Source organism: Lampetra planeri, chromosome 6 (genome assembly GCF_965212315.1).
Source record: "Lampetra planeri chromosome 6, kcLamPlan1.2.h2, whole genome shotgun sequence".
In the NCBI taxonomy this organism is placed as follows: domain Eukaryota; kingdom Metazoa; phylum Chordata; class Hyperoartia; order Petromyzontiformes; family Petromyzontidae; genus Lampetra; species Lampetra planeri.
Window position 1 is genome coordinate 13012708 of NC_136112.1, and position 20832 is coordinate 13033539.

At 46.2% G+C, this 20832-nt stretch overlaps 1 protein-coding gene across 1 annotated transcript; it reads left to right on the forward strand.

Moving 5' to 3' along the window:
* Window positions 1–2227: 2227 nt before the first annotated feature.
* GAPDH (glyceraldehyde-3-phosphate dehydrogenase) lies at window positions 2228–19998 on the forward strand. Its single transcript, XM_078595578.1, has 11 exons — window positions 2228–2372; window positions 11254–11353; window positions 14080–14186; window positions 15434–15524; window positions 15657–15772; window positions 16300–16381; window positions 16600–16751; window positions 17479–17557; window positions 18106–18189; window positions 18277–18374; window positions 19731–19998. Exons 1-11 carry the CDS (start codon window positions 2350–2352, stop codon window positions 19798–19800), a joined length of 1002 nt encoding a protein of 333 aa, XP_078451704.1. The 5' UTR covers window positions 2228–2349; the 3' UTR covers window positions 19801–19998.
* Window positions 19999–20832: the final 834 nt, after the last annotated feature.

Consider the following 20832-nt stretch of genomic DNA (forward strand, 5'->3'; position numbering starts at 1 on the left):
ATCAAACTTGGCTCCGTTCTCAAATCCATGTGTTCCTCTGCCTGTCTCTGAGTGGACGTTTCGGTACATGGTCCTTAATCAGAACCAATCGAGACTCAGCGCACAGTTTAGACTTTCCCTCTGTCACCGGTGTTATACTTTTTCTCTTCAAGACAATGTTAATGAGTAATGGGTTGAGTTTGTTATTATTATTTGTGCCTTTAATAATAAAAATAACAAATCAGTATAGATTACATTGTGTTGTTTATCTGGAGACCGGGAGATCGATGCTCGGTTTTCAGTAGCCGCGTTGATAACATTCGTAGTGATTTCTCACTGAACAGAGTGAGTGGTCCGCCTGAATGCTGCCATCTTCCACCCCTACATTATATTCATCTGCCACGATATATGGATGCCAACGATGAGCATTGACAACGTGGTGCAAAGAAGCGTGTGCCGTACGCAGGTGCTCACTGCCAATTCCACAACGGAGTCTAAACGACGCGGTAGACTGTAGACAGTGGGAGACTTTGTCTGGCTTGGTTTTGCAAATGCATTCCACTGCCGGGCGTGGCGGCGTAACCCTGTAATCTTGCGATTTGGCGGGCGAGTGTTGGTGGATCACGGAAAGATTCGTGAATCTTCCAACTGCAGTCCCCCGATTGGATGGGGTCGGCTGCTCGGATTCCCTCCATGTCCTCTTATCCTGTGCCTCTTCTAGAGCAGCGTCCAATATCCTATCATAGAGACCCATAGACTTAAATATAGACCCATAGCCTTACATAGAGACCCAGAGACTTACATAGAGACCCATAGCCTTGCATAGAGACCCATAGACTTACATTCAATTACATATTCCATAGACTGAGAGAGAATCATAGCCTCACATTAAGTTATATTAACTGTAGACTTACATTGAGACCCATACATAGACCTCCATAGATCCATAAACTAGCATGCACTTACATGATCCAGAGACCAACAGACTCACATGGCCTTTACACGAAGGTCAAAATACATTGTCCTGTTTGGTATGGATTCCTGCAGTCACTAAAGCTTCAAATCAAGATATATTGTCCTGCTTTTATTATTATTCTCCGAGATAAATTCCCAACATCCACCTCGGCATTCCCATCCCAAACCTCTTTCAAGGCACTCTTTACGCAGTACAAGTGCAGTGTCAGCCTTCAATAGGTGCTCGCTAACATCACTCTGTCAGCACACCGTGCGTGCCAGACGGTGCATTAGCTCTAAATGCCCTCTTCCCGTGGGCGCATTACGAGACGTGCAGTAGTAGCCACAAGGTCAATGAGAGTCGTGCATTATTGACAACGTGGAAACTTGAGTTTCAGATGGAATATCCACGTAAAATATGCAGAAAATCCCACGCATTTACGGTGGGATTTTTGTTGTTGTTGGTTAATCCACCGCTTACGGATGGGACTACCTTACGCCGTTAAATCACTGGGGTTGTGACCATACTTCACCACGTTTGGTCAGTGCGGGTTGATGAACGCGTAAGTGGGTGGAGGACACGCTAAAGAGGGGTGGCCTTAACACGTGGCTTCAGATATTATCACTCGCCACTGATGAAAGCCGTGGCATTGCGAAGTTTCTGCGGAATGGTTTTGATGTTGTATACAAATGTTTTTTTTGGGTGCATTTCCTTATCCGCTACCGTCACGACTTAACGAGGCTCTCATCCAGCAGTGGATCGATCAAGGGCTGACGTCGGAACGCCGTTGAAGGTGACGAAGACGACGAGAGATCCAGTCAATGATGAGAAGTAAATCGATTCATGCCGCAATATTCCCCCCGGCGCAGAATCGATCGCGGCAGCGTTGTGCTTCTCGGCACGTAGCAGTGCAGCGTAGTTAACATAATTTATGCAGCGCGTCACTTTCATTAGCGTCACGCGCACTACCATATAAGGCGATACATCGACGTATCATAATGTCTGACACAATCGCCCCGTCTTTTGAATACCTCATTAACATAACGCTGTCCTAAAAAGGAGCGAACGGCGTAATTTATTCACCACGCACGGGCGGCTTCGGGCCAATCAGATTCGCAGCGGTGGAATGCCCATATAAGGAATGCAGGTGTATACCCTCTTATTAACATTATTTATTCGCTTCCTAATACGGTCAATATAAAATTATATAATACCTCATGCATATATTATACGGGCGCGTCTCATTGGCTGTGCGCGCGGTGGGCGTGACTTGTTAAGCCCCCCTGCCATATAAAGGCGGGAACCGGACGAGCGGACTTCTCGTCGCTCGCTCTTCGGCTTCCAGACGTCGCCAGTTTCGCCCAGCTCCCGTCAGACAACCATCTCGTCCGCAATCCACTGACATCCGCTACAAAATGGTGAACATCGGCATCAATGGGTGAGTTCAATGAACGCACGAGCAACCCCGGTGTCGTAGGCTGCCCGATCGATTATTTTCTCGTCAGATGGTTGGTGAATAAGATGACGGTAATTCGAGAAGGCGCCCCCGATCAGCGACCTTGGAATGCCCGGAAGGTCGCCTTTGGCAGGGGCGAGGAATTTGGCACCGTCTATGTTTGTTATCTCAAAGCTGTCAACGACCAATTAACGTGTCGTCAAATACTAATATCAACTGCTGTGATTATATAAAGTTGTGTAATTTGCACTTTTTACGTGCAGTTTTTAATATATGTTTGGACCTTTTTTATATATATTTTTATCAGCCTTGGTCTTTTTTGCCATGCATGGATTTTAGAGACTGCATTTTTACCATATTTGTAAGTAGCAGTGCATTAATTAAATGTCAAAATATTTTTAAAAAATTTGCATCACCAGAGGTGTCATCGTGACGTAGAAGTATTTGTAAAAAAATAAATTATTCTGTGAAGTTTGTAAAAATGAGGTCACGGCCTCAGAACATGTATCTTTTACTGCCCACATTGTACTCTACTTGAATTGTTTTACCACCCACATTCACCAGCAAACCCGGACTGACCCAGCGTGCTGAGGTCGCGGTGAGAGGTCCGCTGTCATCCAGCAGTGGATTGACACGAAGCGGGACTGTTGTCCGTGCAAAATACGCGGTGATTTCCACGTGCAAACGTGGCACGGCCGTGTCACGAAGGGCCCCCCAGGCACCGTAGAACATTTGCAACGGGTGACTCATTGATTCGTGGCCGAAATTTGGGTCAATTCTCGCGCCCTTCGCTGCACGTTCGTCTGCAAGTGACGCACTCGTGATGCAAATGAAGGCGGGGGCAGGCAGGCAGGCAAGCCCTCGTCATCATCCAGCAGTGGATTGACTGAAAGGGCTGTGAATGTAATGATGTGAAAGCGTGGGTGTGCTCACTGCACTGGTAAAAAATAAAAAAAATGTTGGAATGACTCCTTTCTACATCCCAGCCACTGCTTATCTGCAGTGACTCACGTTCTACCGGTTTGGGGGGAGGGGGTTGCGGCAATTGGAAATAAGTCGTGACCCTCCCCCCCCATGACGACAAAAAATTACCATGAGTTCTAATATATTCGTGCCCCTCTTCTCTTTGTGGGTGGGGTGGGGTTTTCAGCCCACGAATTTGTGAAAATTCCCTTTAAGATGTATTGTTTTTCTTTGCAACTGCCAACAATGATTAAACATGCGTCTGCCATTGCAACCTACGCCACCATTTAACATTTTTAATTGCGCGTGCATCGCTGTGGAACCGGTTGAGGCAAGTGGTAAAGCTATGAATATTCCCTGCAGTCACGAAAGCTTTAAATCGAAATTTAAAAAAATCGTGTGAATATTCGTCAACCCCAGCTGTGGTATGATAAATTGTAACACCTGGTCTCTTTTAAAACAAAATCCTTCCCGAAAGAGACGGAGAAATTAAATCGGCTCGTAGGCAGATGCGAGATGCATTGTTATACATTGCAGGATCTTGAAATAGTGATTGCTTGTTCGAGGCTTCATTCAGCAGTCGATTGACCATGGCTGATGATCAAACCTTACATTTGAATACAGCAAACTGAGGGAGGGTGCTGGTTCAACCCGAAACCCAGCTGACATTAGCAGCTGGGGAGAGTTAGGCATCATACTGAATTGGGGTAACATCTTTTTTTTGCCGTAATGCCAAGCAAGAAAGCAAAATGAATGAATGAAAAGAGCTTGAGGCGGAAAGGGCCAATCGGGGACATTGCGCGGACGTGCACGGAAAATATAATTGGGGCGGGTTGGGTGGGGGGTGGCGGAGGAGGAGTGACATTTCGTCGGGGGAGGGGGGAGTCATACGGCGTGACGCAGAGGCCACACTCTCCTTCAATCGGATTGGCTCCACGGCAAGGGGCCTCCCTCTACAGCATCCCCATCACATCCTCATTCTGCAGAGACGTGCGTTACCAGGTGACGTCACTTGCTCGCCCCTCATTGGGTGGATATTGGTTGTGAGGACGATGCTGTTGCTGTGCGGAGAGAATTCTGCACCTCCAGTCTGCCACCACCCCCTCGCTGAATACAATCGCCAACCTTCTGCCACCACCGCCCCCTCGGTAGAGTGTCAAATGTCACCAAAGGGCCCCCACCACTCGATTCCAATTGGCCGAGCGGCACAATTGCTCCCAGCATGCACGCAGTGTCAATTTAACAATTAACAATGAGTGCAGCTCGTTTTTGCCTCGTCACTTATTAAGTTGACCTTGGCGCTTGTTATTTTGTTGTTTAAATTGCATATTTTTCTTTTCTGGGTTGTGCAAACAGTTTGGTCGATCTAAACCAGCTGTGTGCAACACGGTAACAAACAAACAACAACGACGGCGCCAACAAGTGAAAACGATTAACGTGTTTACCGTCTGGTTATCGTGTAACGGGGATTGTGTGCGCACGCTTGCAACACGATCGAACGCACAGAGGACTCTGTACCGTGACCCCGATGTGGCCATCCCATTTATCGGTCGCAACTCCAAAAGGCCTCATTGACTCAAAATGTTTCCACTCTAATACTGCTGCATTCCCTGCAAAACCACTCAAGGTGACCTTCTCCATTCTCGACCCTCCCACTTCATTGCCCATTAACTCTTGTCTGCCCTTGCAGTCTGGGGTAAGAACACTGTAAAGGTCCTGCCGCCCCCCACCCTCTCAACGGCAACTACAAACCTCCTACCTGTTCACCGTGGGGGGGATTATGTAGACAATGGCTCTTTTTGTGTCATTGTTGAAGCGTGGTCTGATGTGCCTTCGTTTTGCTGCATTGCCCAGGACCGGTGGCAACAATGAAAACCAATGGAACAAAAAATCTAACCAGATTCACGCGAAAAATTTCTTCCCGCAGTGCTGCGGTATTGTCCGGTGCACTTTCATTTCAACTATTTTAGTGTAGACACTCAATTCGGCAATAATCAGAGAAATTCGTTTGCTTTGCCCAGAAAAGCTTTCAATTTCAAAACTTTTGGTTTTTGTATTCAGGAGAGGTTCTGCATTGGGATCATTTTACAAATGGCTTTGTGTTTTATTTTTTATTAATTGCACAGCACACCTAAGCATGACCTTTGCCAAGGCGTGGATCCAGGGCAACAAATAGATTTGCAGACTTTTTCCTCAACCGATTCGAGATGGTGGTGAAAAGACTTAAACACAATCGCCCACTTCACCCTCCCATAAACAGTCTTGCATTGATGTAATGCATGTACAACAGGGGCTGATGGTATCGTCAACTGGTGGATGCGCAACAGTAATTACGTAATATTCGGAATAAAGTTATCTCATTTATATCCAGCTAATGTGCATCCCATTCCAATAGAGCTGTGTCACCAAGGTAAAGACAAGTCCTTTATGGAATTAATAAAAGCAGCAGAATATTCTAGATTTGAAGCTTTCGTGACTGCAAGGATTCATATTCTTAGGTTTTTTTCGGTAAAGTCACTTACGTGACTGTCACCTACGTGACTTTACCGAAAAATCCCAAGAATACAGCAGAACATTGTCATGTCAGGGAACGGCCCTATTAGATGACTCCATAAAATTTGCTTCTGGAGTTGCAACAATTGTAAACTCTCATCCAGCACTTGATGGCACTCATTTGTACTATGGTACAGCGGTTTGCCAAATGGCAATCCTTAAATTATGAGCATTTAACCAAATTTTAAGCACTCGTGTTTTTTCAAAAATTGTAAATAAATTATATCCACTCCCCCCTACCCTTGTCAACTTTGTTTAATCGAAAGTTGTCAGAAACCTGAATTCTAACTGGTTATCTCAGCGGGTCCTGGTCCAGTATCTGGGATACACTGAGCTCACAGTGATACACTCAGCCCCAGGGCTCAAATCCAGGATATGGACAGTGCCGGCGCTTTGTTCTGACGTGGACATAAGCCCTCTGATCCTCCCCCAGCCACCTAGTTTTATTTCACACGAGACACCTTTTTCCTGTCCACGAAATGGCGGTGGCGCAGTGCTGCAGCCCAAGAGCCGTGACGTCATCGGCCATGATGAAATATTCAGGAGCTGCCGTATAGATTTAACTATTTTCCTGAATCACCCTCGGGTTTTGCATTTTTCTTGGCTCTCGGTGGATAAATGGAAGCACTCAATGGATTTTTCCCCCTTTGCCCTGATTGGAGTCTGAGCAGCTCATTTAATGGTTGGGTTTGCAGCAGCAATAGTGGCTGCGAGCTTGAGCACGGCTGAGCAAACACATTCACGTCAAAAGTTCCAAAGGTTCATCAGTGCAGCCCTTTTTATGCCTCTGGCTTTTTTTGAGATTTGGTGCTGGCTTGCTGTCAAAAATAGCGTTTCTGCTAGGTTGCGGCCATGTGAAAATAATTTCCCTAACAGCCCCGCCTGTACCACGATGGCTGCATGTGAATATATACTGTATACAAGCAGATGGTGGTGGGCTTTGTCTAATAAAACAATAAAATAATATATTATTTTATTATTTCCCTTCTACATGACTTTACCGAAAGAACCAAGAAGATGAATCCCTGCAGTCACGAAAGCTTTAAATCGAAATTTTATTTCTGTCTGTTTGAACGTCCCACTCCCTGGGAGACATTATGGTTATTGTTTATTTGTAAATGTTCATACTGAGATTTCAGCAATGTAAAAGTTGTTAGGATGACCATGTCCTATGTGTGAAACCAATTATCACCACCGTTACAATTGTTGTGTGCTAACATTGAAATATTTAGTTTTTCATATTGTAATTGTAAGAATACACACTTTTGTTTTAAATACCACATTTTCAGCCTTCTCGCCTTTTGTATAAGATTTCTGGAATTTACACGATCACTCACTGTCGCCAGTAAAATGGATAGAAAGGCTGGTTGACACCTTTTGAATAGAAACACATCGGTCACAATTGGAAGATTCCAAGTTTTTAAATCACAATCGGGGTCAACTCTGCAAAAAAAAAAGGCCATCACTGTTAACTGTGGCAGTACTCGAACTACTATACCCCCTGCTCCCCTCCCAATGTGCTAGTGGTGTGGGTTAAAGTTGCAGGGTCATGGCAATAAATCATCCACTTGTGGTCCAAATTGCAGATTAATCTATGTAAGCAGTAGTAGTTCATTAAACGAGGTAGCCTTGGTCCGGCTTTGAATAGGGTGTCACCAGCAAGCACCAGCTTTATCTTCCAAATGCCTTTTTGCGAACCCCTGATGTTTTGCACAAAACAACACTGTTTTTTACTTCGCACTCAAAGTAAAGTTACCAAATGACCCGGTTCGGCCAGAACAGTCTGGCTATTGGAATGACATGTCCCAAAGCATTTGTAAAAAAAATTTGTCCTATTCAGGTTAAATATTTTGAGCTTCACTTGTGATGCATGCAAAAGGTGGGCTTCCTGAGTCCAGGGTGTAGGGCTGGGCTGGCAGAGGAATTGGTGGGACTAATGGCAGCGTGAGACCAATTCCTCCCTGTGTGGGTGTGGCTGTCTAACAAGTGAACCGGGCTGATGGAGGGAAAGGCTTCGAGCTCATGTGTTCCACGTTGAGCCTCCCAGAAACTGTCGCGTTACTCATCCGCAAGGTGTGTAATCAACCATGTGACAAAGGCACCCAATGGTGCCTTTGTCCAATGGTGCCTTTGTCACATGGGTAATAAAGCTTTGGACTAATACTACACCTTGCACCAGACACTGCCTGTTTTTTATAAAGCGCGTTCGTGAGCACAGTTTTCTTGCGTGCATGGGCGTAGAGATGAAGCCTAGGTGCTGTAACAGAACACTCGTGTGTACCTGAGCTGCTTTCACCTCTACACGCCAGCCCCATTTAGGAACTACCTGATGTGAAAATTCAGACAATGTTTAATAATAACTGGATTTTTCTGGAGGCAGGCCAGTTGGCGTTCCTGTGGTGAGCTGAACCATGTCCAAGCAGGCACAACTGACAATTCCCAAGCCGCAGTTACTGGTTCCTATGGGTACGCAGCTGCGCGACAGAAACCCTGGGAGAGGCGTGCTACCAAAAGCAAACTCCAAACGAACCTTGGCCCACAGCTCGGATTGCAAAGACCGCGCCTGCCACGCCCTCGTGCACTGATGAAAAAATGTCTGGGTCGGTCTGGTGCAATACTAGCACTGCGAGTTCAGAATGGAAATATCTAATTTTGTGACATTTTACTAATTGTATTTATCAGTGGACATTGTGCTGTGTTAAAATATTGGCTGGCACGGCTGAGATTGTGGATTCAAGCCCAGGGGTTGGTTACATAAAACAACATGGGACCTCCTTTGCCAGTACCAAAATATGAGAATAGGTTTTTCCCCCTTTTTTCTGGCAACAAAACAGCTGTGTTAAGTTGTTAAAACACCGAACTGAAGCCTTTTATAAGGAATCATGTCTGCATTAACCACAATACTTTTGGTCAAAATGCAAACAAAAAACATACTGATAATATATGCATTGTCTTTGAAACTGGTCCACACGAGACAGCTTTCTTTTGAGCCTCTGGTCTAACACAATGCATATATTACCAGTGTTTTTTGTTTGAATTTTGACCACACGTATTTTGGTTAATGCAGACATTCCTTGTAAAAGGTTTCAGTTTTGTGTTTTAACAACTTAACACCTGTTTTGTTGCCAGATAAAAGGGGAAAACTTATTCTCTCGCATAAAACAACTTGCTGAAAATTGTCCTACCGTTTTCCATCTCCTGTACAGGGAAACCAAAAGAGATTCAGACCTGACGATTTTTTTTATATACAACCGTCACAGGCATTTGCAGTCTGTTGCACACAGACATGACCTCAAACCGTTACGACAGTACAAACACAAGCTCGTTCATGCGAAGGCAGGTTACAATTCACCCCCCTAGTTATTTGATCACTTGCCACGATTCAAGTTTGCAATTCTATTTTTCTGAAGTTTTTGCCATCGTTTTATATTTTGGATACAGTGAAATTGTCTACTCTTTTTTTTTTTACAGAAATCCGTGTTGATCTCTTGTTTACAGCGATGGGTTGGTGCTGGAAATTCTACACCAATGGCAGTGACGAGAGTCGCCTTTTGATAACCGCTTTTGAATTCCCCACTAAGTGGTACTAATTGTGTAGATTCCAGAGATGGGGCTTACTCAGCCTGCCCAACTGGGATTTAACTTCCAACTTTCTTATTGCAAACCGTTCGCTCTATCACCCAGTCAGCTAGCATTTTGGATGGTAGTTTTCACGTTTTTTATACTTTTCTCTCAAACGATTTCAATGCATGTGCATCTGTATAGGAATCGATAATAATCTTAACCATTCCTGCGCGTGACTGGTGGCCGTCATGCATCACACATTGCGGTAAGAAAAGCCAAACGGGATCCCCCAGATGCTGTTGGGGATACGGGCATCCAGCGTGGTTTGATGCACAATCTTGTGGAAAGCAAAAAGCGGTTGGGGCAGAGATTTCACTGCACACGTACTCGCCCCAACATGCCTATGTCTTGAGGTAGCCGGGGGGCATAGAGCTGAAACTGCTTTGAGCTTGGGATTAAATCTGAGTTGTAGCCACTGGCTTTCAAAGGTAACGAGTTGGTGGTTTCATCCCAGTAACCATGGTAGCACGGAAATCCTCGTATAAAATTAAGTTTTAACTTAATTATGCTTGTATCTTGAAAAAAAATGTGGTTGACGTGTGATGAGCAGGGCATTGACAAATGTGGACGCTGTTGCAAAAGCAGTCGTGTAACGCCTTCCAATCTGGGCCATTCGCACCGATTCTTGTGAACTCTCCAAATCTACCCTTTCTCTTTTGACAACAGGATTTCACTTTCTAATTTAAATACAATTGAGAGAAATGCAAACAACCTTGCTAGCAAGTTTAGGTTTTCTCAGCCCAAGCCTATTCTTGGAAAAGTCTACATTAAAAAAATATAATGAATGTCGGAAAATGCTTCCTACAGTAAGATGCGCCAACTCTCCACCACTTCCTTTATTTGCAATGTGGTCTACGCTTTTGCAGTGTGGTCACGTACGCGTGTTGCACAAGCGCATGCTCTGTCACCGTGTGTTACTCTGACGTCTGCAGCAGTAACTTGGTCTTTCTCACTTTGTCTGAATCGTGATGAGCTCCTAGCTACAGGGCGTCCACTGTCACCGATGCGCGTAAACGACCGCGAACGACATTCAGTTGCCCCCCTTTGCAAAATCAAATCGGAATCGTTTTTAATGTTCAGCTTGGTGTGCTGTAAAACCAATCATTTGTGCGGGCCTTTGGCAATCCACGACTGGATGAAGACCGGTCGATGCAGTGTCAGTCATTGGGGTTAATTGACAATTTCACCACGCTTGATCAGTGCAGGTTGCTTTTGGAAGGGCCACCACAGGTTCGGATATCACTCGCCACTGCCGTGGGCCATGGCCAATATTAAAATTTCAGGTTGCTCTTCATAGCGTAGTACGCTAACCACTACGGTACTGCTCCCAGCCCTCTATATAAAAAAAGTTTGAACAATGGGTAATAAATGTAGTCTTTGCACTCTAGATCATGCATGCGCTGGAGCACAATCGTGTGAGGTAATCATTGCCTGAAATCTAGAAAGATAAATGCCTGCACAACTGCAATGGTTGAGCCATAAGCCACTCAATGCCGGACTTAAGGCATTAGGTGAGTGTAAATGCCCAATGCTCTGGAGCCAAACTCGAGCAGCTCCTCAAATTGTAATAATGGTAGAATTTATTCGTACTTGTGGTGAAAGATTCCGCTCTTGAAGAGGTGAAACACCAAGGTGTCATGGGTAAAACGAGGACAGAGGTTGTTGGCTTTTGTGTTCTAATGTAGGATTTATTTCTGTGTGCCTGTGTTTGGCCATGTCACAGGTTTGGCCGTATTGGCCGCCTGGTGGCTCGTGCTGCCGTGCAAAAGGAAGACGTGAATGTGGTTGCCATCAACGACCCCTTCATTGACCTGGAATACATGGTGAGTTCCTTCATCTTGCTACCAACCACACAGGCAAAATCAGAATTCCCCTATGTAGCCTTGAACAAATTGCTGGGGGAAAGTGCTGTTTTGAGCCGCTGGAATGGTGCACAAAGGGGGTGTGGTGTGTACAGAATCGCCCCTGATCACCTTTGTCTCTCCATTGCTCATATTTACACATTCTCCGAGATGCTCATTATAAGGCACGGTTCTAACTATGGGGAGCCCAATGACCAGTTTGGATATTTCTCGCCCGACTATGTTAGCCGTGGTCAGGAATCGAAGCCCGGTTGCTGGGTTTGTAATGCAATTTGCTAACCTTTTGCACCACGACAAAAGACATGGACAAAGATCCCCCATATAGCCTTAACAGTGTTAGGGCAAGTGGTGCTAGAGCGCCTATTGCACCACTACTCCCACCCCACCATATACACACTCACGCACAATACCATTTATAATCCAGAATCCTTTGTCAACCAAAAAGTACCAGCTCTGTTAAACACACACGTGAACTCGGCCCAGCAAAGCCTCGCTGGTTTATTCTTAGTGATGCTCAAATAATGGCCGATTTTAATGTACTCGGTTTGTGTAGTCATTGGTAATCAGGCTGAAGAAGCCATCAACTTGCTAAACTTGAGAAATATTTTGTTTGATGGCTGGCTGGACCAGAGTTTTTTTTTTACCGGATCTCCACAGTGCTGGCTCTTCTGACGAGGCTGTTCTGGTCCCATGGAGAGCTATGGAGAAAATAAGATATTCTTCACTTTTGCATGAAATTCCTGTTTGAGCATGGCTGCACCAACATTTTTATTTTAAGCCACATTGCTGCTGGTGTATTTGCACATAAGCAGATGGCACATATACATAACATCAATAGACATAGCCCGGCTGTTTATTTTGTACTGATCGTTCTGGGCAGGGAGCAGTGGGGCTTTTTATCAAGAAGGGGGAGGCTCTTTAAGGATATTGGTGGGGTGACCAGAGCTGCTATTTTAAGGGGATGTGTGACCTCATCACTCATTGGCTGTGGGTCAGGCTGATTATATTGACATCTGATGACACCCCCTGTGTTTAAATAACCTTGGTGCGGGTTGTGGTCGGCATTGATCAAGACCGAGCAGGGTGAGACTGGCCACGTTTTGATGCCGAATTTATGATAATATTTTTTCTGTCTGTTTGTTTAGATACACATTGCTTTGTGCATTTCGGTGCTCCCGGAAAATCGGGGTCAATCCTTGCCATGGTTAATATTGGTGGCAAGTGTTATCTGAACCTGCCGTTACCCTCGCCTAGGTTGATTCTGACCTTAATTATTCCAAGTGTGACGCTGCGTAAAAACGTTAGTACAGGGTTGACCAAGGGCAGATAGGTGTGGTGCTGGCCACATCCCCCCCCTCTCTCCACCACCCCACTAATATCGTGCCAGCATTATTATCCTTTATTGCATGGCATTTAAAAAAAGCAACAGACTAATTGTATTTTAATTATGCAAGCCATTCCATGGCACGAGTGGAGTTTTGTTCCACCAGAATGTGTGTGTGTATTGGGTAGTCATCGGTGATGTGCCTGATTTTTTTTTTTCACCTCACTGCATTCTGAGTTTGAGTCCTTAGATCTTCCATTTGTGGTGGAAATATCTACACCTTCCACCATGGTGTTTGCACACTGTTCAGTGGTCCACTGTCATCGGTGCAAAGAGAAACTCGGCCTTTCCTTTCTTCGTTGGGTCTTCAATAATTCCAGAATTAATTTTGTGCTCACTAACAGCATTTTCCTGTGCGCGCACACTGTATTTGCAGTGGTAGAGTGGTTATCGAGCGCACAGCACTACAAAGCCTGCCACCTGGGCTTTCAGTCCTGATGATGACTTGCCCATCAGTCCTGGGAAATTGGCATGTGAACACAGCCAGAGCCCCCTCTCCAAGGTCGATGCAGGCTACGAAAAATAAATGGCGATGCTGTGACGAAAACCATCCCTGAGGGGCCAACCGTTAATGTTAATCTGGAAAGAGCAACTCTTGTTGTTATCCAACAAGGGTTGGGCTGTAGAGTCCATTTCACGGTGCCTATCCCCCATGGTTCTGCCACACACCCATGCAACCCTCCGCCCCACGCACCGTGGTTTCGTCTTCCGGTTAAACAAACCGGTTGGGTCGGTTCTACAGTGAAAGCCGTTGGCAACGTTGGTGCAGATATTGCTTCCTGTGTTGCACTGCCCTCCAGAGCCCAAAGCCTCAGCGCGCATGTAACTGGGTGTGTCTATTTCAATAAAATCCATTTTGTTTCATCGGGCGATAGAGGTGGGGGGGAAACCCCGTCGAGATGAAAAAAATACAGCAGTTCTGCTGGGTTTTTTTCACTTGAAGACGATTGCTTGTGTTGCGATCGAAACTTCGTGATTTTTTTTTATCTATGTGACTTTACCCAAAGACCCAAAGAGTATGAATATGTGGTTTTTTTTTCCCCCGTGGGTGACCTGGATTAAACATTTTAAGGGTTGAGGGGAGGTCTTCATCCAGCTGTTTCTAACGTGTGCCCAGAGTCGAGCGTATGTGTTTATGTGGGCGAGTGCGAGCTGGTGGCTTGGAGCCAGGCAGAAAGCATCTGGTATCTGAATAAAAGCATGTAAGGTTAATTGCTATGCAGAATATAATTGTGACAATTCATGGTACCTGGGCTGGAGGTGGGGTTGGTGAATTCTTATGTTGGATGGGTGTGTTTTCTAGGTCTACATGTTCAAGTATGACTCTACCCATGGACGATTCAAGGGAGACGTGAAGGTTGAGGATGGGAAGCTGTTGATCAATGGACATGCCGTCGCCGTCTACTCGGAGTAAGTGACATGCACTTGTGTGTACAACTGTGCAACACACATGGGTGCAGCATATCAGAGGCAATCATTGCAGCATTCAACCTTGCACACACACATACACACTTGCCTAGGTGGATATTCTGGCTATGGAACAAACTGTATTGTGATAACTGCGTTGGCAGTAGTGTACAAATGACAAAAACACAACACGTTCATCAATAACACTTCCTTATAAACAAAAATGTGTAAAATGGACTTAAAATACATCGTATCGGTATATACTTTCCATATTGTTGTAACATTCTGACCCGTCCCTACTGGACATCTGTAATAAATAAATGTATAGCTCATCGGATTCCTCCAGTAAAAACAACTATTCTGATAATAAGGCAGTGTTATTGTCAAACCATGAGTTTTTGTTTTACTATAGAGCACGCCTTCACACCCGGCATGTCCCAAATCATGTATTTAATATAAATCGTAGCACATATACAGTGGCGCATGCCTGCACAATACTTGCCTCCACACCACCTTATGATGCAGCACACGCACAAAGCGGTTGTAGGGAGGACTGCGAGTGGTTGGCAAACTGCTACAAATCCACGGATGGCATCGGTGAGGAGTGATATTTCAACTGGTCCTGGGGACCCCTCCTTCACCGACCCGCACTAATCCGTATGATGATATGTATCATTCAACGACTGACACTGCATGAAGAGGCCTTCATCCAACAGTTGATTGACCGAGGGCTATACATTTGTATTATTGTTGTGCACACCAATACAATATATTCACCGATACACTTGGTGGTAGAAGGATGATTAGTTGAACACGGTTTTGATCAAACAAAACAAAAACCACGGTCCGTAGCAATATGAGTGACACGGAGGTGATGGATTGCCATGGAGCGAGTAACTGGAGTGATTAAGTGAGCTGGATTACTGATTACCCCAAATGCTTTGCATTTAATTTCATGCAGGGAGTGAGGAACTGGTGCTGTGGCCCAGATATAACAACAGGATTCCCCCAGTGTGTGCTTTGTTGAGTAGCAAAAATTGTTTACAATTAAAGACCGCTTTGGCACACGAAATAAAACAGTCTTCAATGCCTCCTTCACCAAAATGGTAAAAGAGCCATCCCGGGACCAGTCAGAAGAGGTTTTGTGCCATGCAAGTGCCTTGAGAGGCATGGAGCAGTAGAATCAAGGGAAGATTGGGGGAAATGGACAAGGAAGTGCGTGCTAATGGTGATCGTGTGTCTGTGTACAGGCGTGACCCCTCCAACATCCCATGGGGTAAGCATGGTGCCGATTACGTGGTGGAGTCTACCGGTGTGTTCACCACCATCGATAAGGCCTCTGTAAGTATTGCTCTCTTGCACATGCTTGCATTCTCGCACATGCGCGTGTAGCATGGTTCGTGGGGTGGGGAGGGGGTGGCAGGGTTTCTGTCCGCTCGTTAACCCCCGTTTTTCCGTTTCCGTGCTGATCAGCTGCACCTGAAGGGCGGTGCAAAGCACGTCATCATCTCAGCTCCGTCTGCCGATGCGCCCATGTTCGTGATGGGAGTGAACCACGAGAAGTACGACCCCTCGCAGAAGGTGGTCAGGTACGTAGCACGCACCTGCATCGGCTATTGCTACCGAAACGACAAGAGCCGCCACTCCACTAAGTGGTGGTGATGTTGCTACGCTACTTGCATGGGGCTATGCACCATTGTGACGTTATGTTAAGTGTGGAAGGCTAGGCTGCAGGAGGTCATCGAATAGACCCAGGAATTTTCACACCCCAGCACGCACACTGTCTGGCAGTTGTGTACTCCCATTTACCCCGTCCATACACACACATTTGCATTGCTGCGATGCGCGTAACGCGCTAACACCCGCACAATTGTGCACACGTTCTTCATAAAGCTCGCATGTGCACACCCACACCCTTGTTTTGCACTCCATTGGGACATGCTCGCACACTTACAAACATTCACACTCACACATACAAATTACACTCTCAATCGCGCACAGTTACATACAATATCTCGCCACCTAATCTGGTTGCAGAGCTCCCGTCTTGCAAGTTGTCTTTCATGTGCATTATTTTTTTACTGACAGCTCTCCTCTGCTCATTTTGTGTCTCCAGCAACGCGTCGTGCACGACCAACTGCCTGGCTCCTCTGGCCAAGGTCATCAACGACAACTTCGGCATTGTGGAGGGGCTCATGGTAAACATGGGCACACACCCAACTCAATGGCGAAACCTGCATATATATATACACGGAGCATATGCATGCTTACTCAGCCGGGAAATGCGCACACAGAAATCGAGCATTTAAAAGGTAGTCGATTCACAGTTTTCGCTCTATTAATGGCTTTACTAGACCAACGGTCCCAGCTCTTACAGCAAGGCTTCAGGGAGTTATCGCTCTCTGCGTGCGTGCAGACCACGGTGCACTCGTACACGGCAACGCAGAAGACTGTGGACGGGCCTTCTGCAAAGATGTGGCGCGACGGCCGCGGGGCTTCTCAGAACATCATCCCGGCCTCGACTGGCGCTGCCAAGGCCGTGGGGATGGTCATCCCCGAGCTCAATGGGTACGTGAATACACGGGGGGAGATGCACGAGGAACACGAGGACCAATGGGTGTGAAAGCTTTGGTGATATCGCAGAAGGCATGGTTACAATAGTTTATGTAATGTGGTATGAACCATGGCAGGGTGAAGATGATGGGAGGAAATGGTAGGTGAAAGAGGGGGTAGGGTAGGCAAGTAGGAGATAAGTGGACACAAAGGGAGCCAAAGGATTGAACGGGGATGCCAGAGGATTCAAGAAACTCGTAGGGGGTGAACAAGGATGCATTGTGGGGGAGAGGGGGGGGCATGGCAAAATGTTGAAATGCATGAACGCGTGGATGCGTGGAGTGGAATGGGGTTGCGCAGGAGACGAATGGGGGGGGGGGGGGGGGCACAGATGGAACAGGGCGATTTTATAAGGATGCTGTAGACGAAAAAAGAAATGCCAATGTACCGGGATTAACTGGGAGGCACAGGGATGCACGAGGATTGACATCGACACTTTGGGAGATGCTTGGGTACATATACACGTGCACAGGGGGATGCATTGGAATTTAACAGCTGATCTAAATTGAGAGGCACAAGGAGATGTGCACGGGGAGGCACAAGGGTTGCATGGTGCAGAACTGATGAACGGAGGCAGGACCAGAAATGCAAATGGTGGCGTGTGGACGCACAAGATGCTCCGCTTTCTCAGCTTGTGTTTTAACGCCGGGTAAACCCCACACGTGTGCCCATGTTTCCGCAGAAAGCTGACAGGCATGGCGTTCCGCGTGCCGACTCCCAACGTCTCGGTGGTCGACCTCACGTGCCGTCTGGCCAAGCCGGTAACGAGAGACATTCGCATGCACGCACCCCTACTCAATAGCTCCCCTCCGTATTGCTTTTTGGATCACAACTTGTACAGGGCTGGGGGGGGGGTGTTGGTATCGCGAGGGGTGTTTCGTTAAAGTTGAAGTAAGGTGGGGTCAGCAGGGTATTTGTAAATTACCAGGGACATTCCTGGTTATACAGATGAAATGACATGACAAGGGTGGTTAATTCTGTCTTGTGGAATGTGTGTCTTTTGGCTATGGAACACCTGTGTGTGTTTGTGCGCATGCAAATTTGCGTGTGCTTGTGTATTTACGTGTTGGACATGTCATGTGTCCGTGCGCAAGTGTTAAATTCCGGACCACTGGGTCCTCCCCTGATCCGACTCGACCTTAAACGAGTGGCTGGTGCAATTTGTTAACATCCGCACTGGGGAGATGATGGTGACTGGGTTTGGCGTACCACCACCCCCTTGTGCGCCACTTCAGCCTCCTTCATAGAGGCTCATGAACAGCACTTGCCTCTAACAGTTTGTTAATGGATGTTTGTTCTTGTTCATCAGGCCTCGTATGATGAAATCAAGGCCAAGGTTCGCGAGGCATCCAAGGGTGAACTGAAGGGAATCCTGGGATACACCGAGGATTTGGTGAGCACAACGAGCCAATACTACCAGAACCCACCACCTCCAATCACCATCCACGGTCACCACTAACATGCGTGTGCTTGACCGTAGGTCGTGTCCACCGACTTCAATGGCGACACCCACTCGTCCATCTTCGACGCACAAGCTGGCATCGCTCTCAACAAGCAGTTCGTCAAACTCATTTCCTGGTTAGTTGCTCCACCACTTTCCTCACAACCCACACACGGAGGCAAATTATCCATTTAACATGGAACAATTCCTTGCTTTTTAAATGTTTTTTTCCCCACATTTAACCCCAATGTGCTAAATGGTGTAATGAGATTAACCCTTCCGGATGTCTTGCAGAGTAGTGTATAACAACCTTCATGTTTTAGAGGACCCATAAAAGCATATATCGCAGAACCACTTCTGATAATCGTCTAGTCTACATCGTATGGGGAAGCACATTTGGCACCCACCATGCTACAGAAAGTGGTACAGGTGCATCGCGCTAAACGAGCGAAAATCCGTTATGCGGAAATTGCTTTAAGCTAAAACTCGTTAAACTTATAGATCATAATTTTGCCATTGACTCCCAGCCCCAAACTTTTCCACTCTTAAACAACTTTTTTAATGGGAGATACAAATAAAGTAATAAAACATAAGTAGATGTTAGTGGCTGGAGGGGAACAGCAGGGGCCATGAAGGACCGCTGGTTCAAATATCTATCACCACTGATGTTAGCCGTGGCTGGGAATCGAACCAGGGTTGCTGGGTTCATTACAAGACATATATATATCGGTCAGTCTCCACTCAATATGCGAACATTTTGCCTGTTTTGCGAACAAATTGGTCTCAATTCTAATTTCTCGTTGTAGCAAAGTCTCGTAGTGACACGCCTGTACCAGTTTCAATACACCAGATGGATTATGTTGATGGTCTCGGTCAACCGCCGACTGGCATTTGAACTCTTACCCTTAGAAGTGCGGGTCCTGCATTCTAACTCGGCATCCTCCATCGAAGATGAACTTTACACGTTATTGAATAACGTTTTGAGTGTCAAGAGTTGTCACAGTCAATGTCGCTGATGCTTTTACAGTATCCCACCGTCTGGTTTTAAGTCTTCCCCCTGGTCAATATCCTCTGATTAAATACATCAAGCATGATACAATCAATTTTATTTTTTGGAGTGGTCAATCCTTCCCCATAGCTTTATTTTATTTTCTTGAATCTGAACCTAAACTATTTTTTTTAATTGACCAGGTAAGGCCCACCTGACCTATACAAGCCACCTGGCCACAAATGATAGCATATTTAAGTGGCTTATGTGGAGATGTATAGCAGCCAAATATTATAAACGCATGTTGATTCTAAATGTGGAGGGAAAAACCAAAGGACCCGGAGAAAAATACGCATGACCACGGGGAAAATATATAGAGGCGTAGGGATCAAACCCACGACCTCCTGTATACCAGGGACAATTGGAGGAACAGCGTGCACTTCTCCAAGTTGATGTATTGTCTACCTCTCCCACCCCTACCTGCACATGCTATTCTCTCGCTCAGGTACGACAATGAGTTTGGCTACAGCACCCGTGTGATCGACCTGATCACGTACATGGACTCCTGCAAGTGAAAACGAAGAGCATTTCACAGCAGGCCGCCCTCTCCTCCTCCTTGCCTATCGTGCGGCAGCAGCCATCTTATGCCGCCCCCTTGCTCTCCCACGACCAACAGTACACGCCGCGGCGGCCGCCGTCTTGATTTTATCGCCATTCCTAACAGCTGATGTTTGTGTGTGCGTGCTGTTTCTCCCCCCTCTACGTAAAGTAAATGTCGCTCGCGTGGGTGATGGTGTCGCGTTGCCCGCGTGCTCTGTCTTAGCGTCTGTGCGTAGTATACCACTGTAAGTGTACTCGGCCTCTCGGGGCCGACTGGACCGGACCATCCTTGCCTGTGATGGCGCGAAGTCTTGCATTTCATCCCGATTTCCCCCACCCCCTCACATTTTCCCCGGCTTCACTTCTTCAGAGTCGAGTGTATACGCTGCAGTTGTGTGATCGGAGCGCGGATGTCGCTCTTGAGTGTGGAAACGTCTGTGCAACAGCTAAAATAAACGTCAACACGTGATGCACGCCCCTCTGCACGTGTCCATTTATTGTCGCAGCACCGGGTAGTTTTTCCAGTCATTTACCCTCTTATTACCCACTTGTGACTGCCCTTCGAGTCCTAAAGACTAAGGCCATGATCAAATGTGGGCCACTTTTGTGCAATTGTCACTTGTTGCATCGCAATACTGAGGAGATGGCGACAGCTTGTTGAGGCTTTCATCCAGCAGTGGATCGATTACTGGCATTGCATTCACTATGGAAAAACTGTCAGGTTATGTATTTAGCTTGGATGGGTTATTAGCAGACATGGGTTGACATGATTGCTCCTTTTTCTTGTTGTGACAGTTGCATTTATATGCTATATAAAGCCAGTGTATAATTTGGTACAGCAGTGGCATAGGATCTAATTCCATCTGGTAAAAGAAAACCATATAAAGAAACATGTGAATGATTGAGCAAAGAGCTGTCCGAATTGGACACTGTGATTTGGGCAACTAAAGCTTTTTCACATCACAACGATGCTGTAAAGAATCCCCAAGTGCATTATGGCGTTTGGT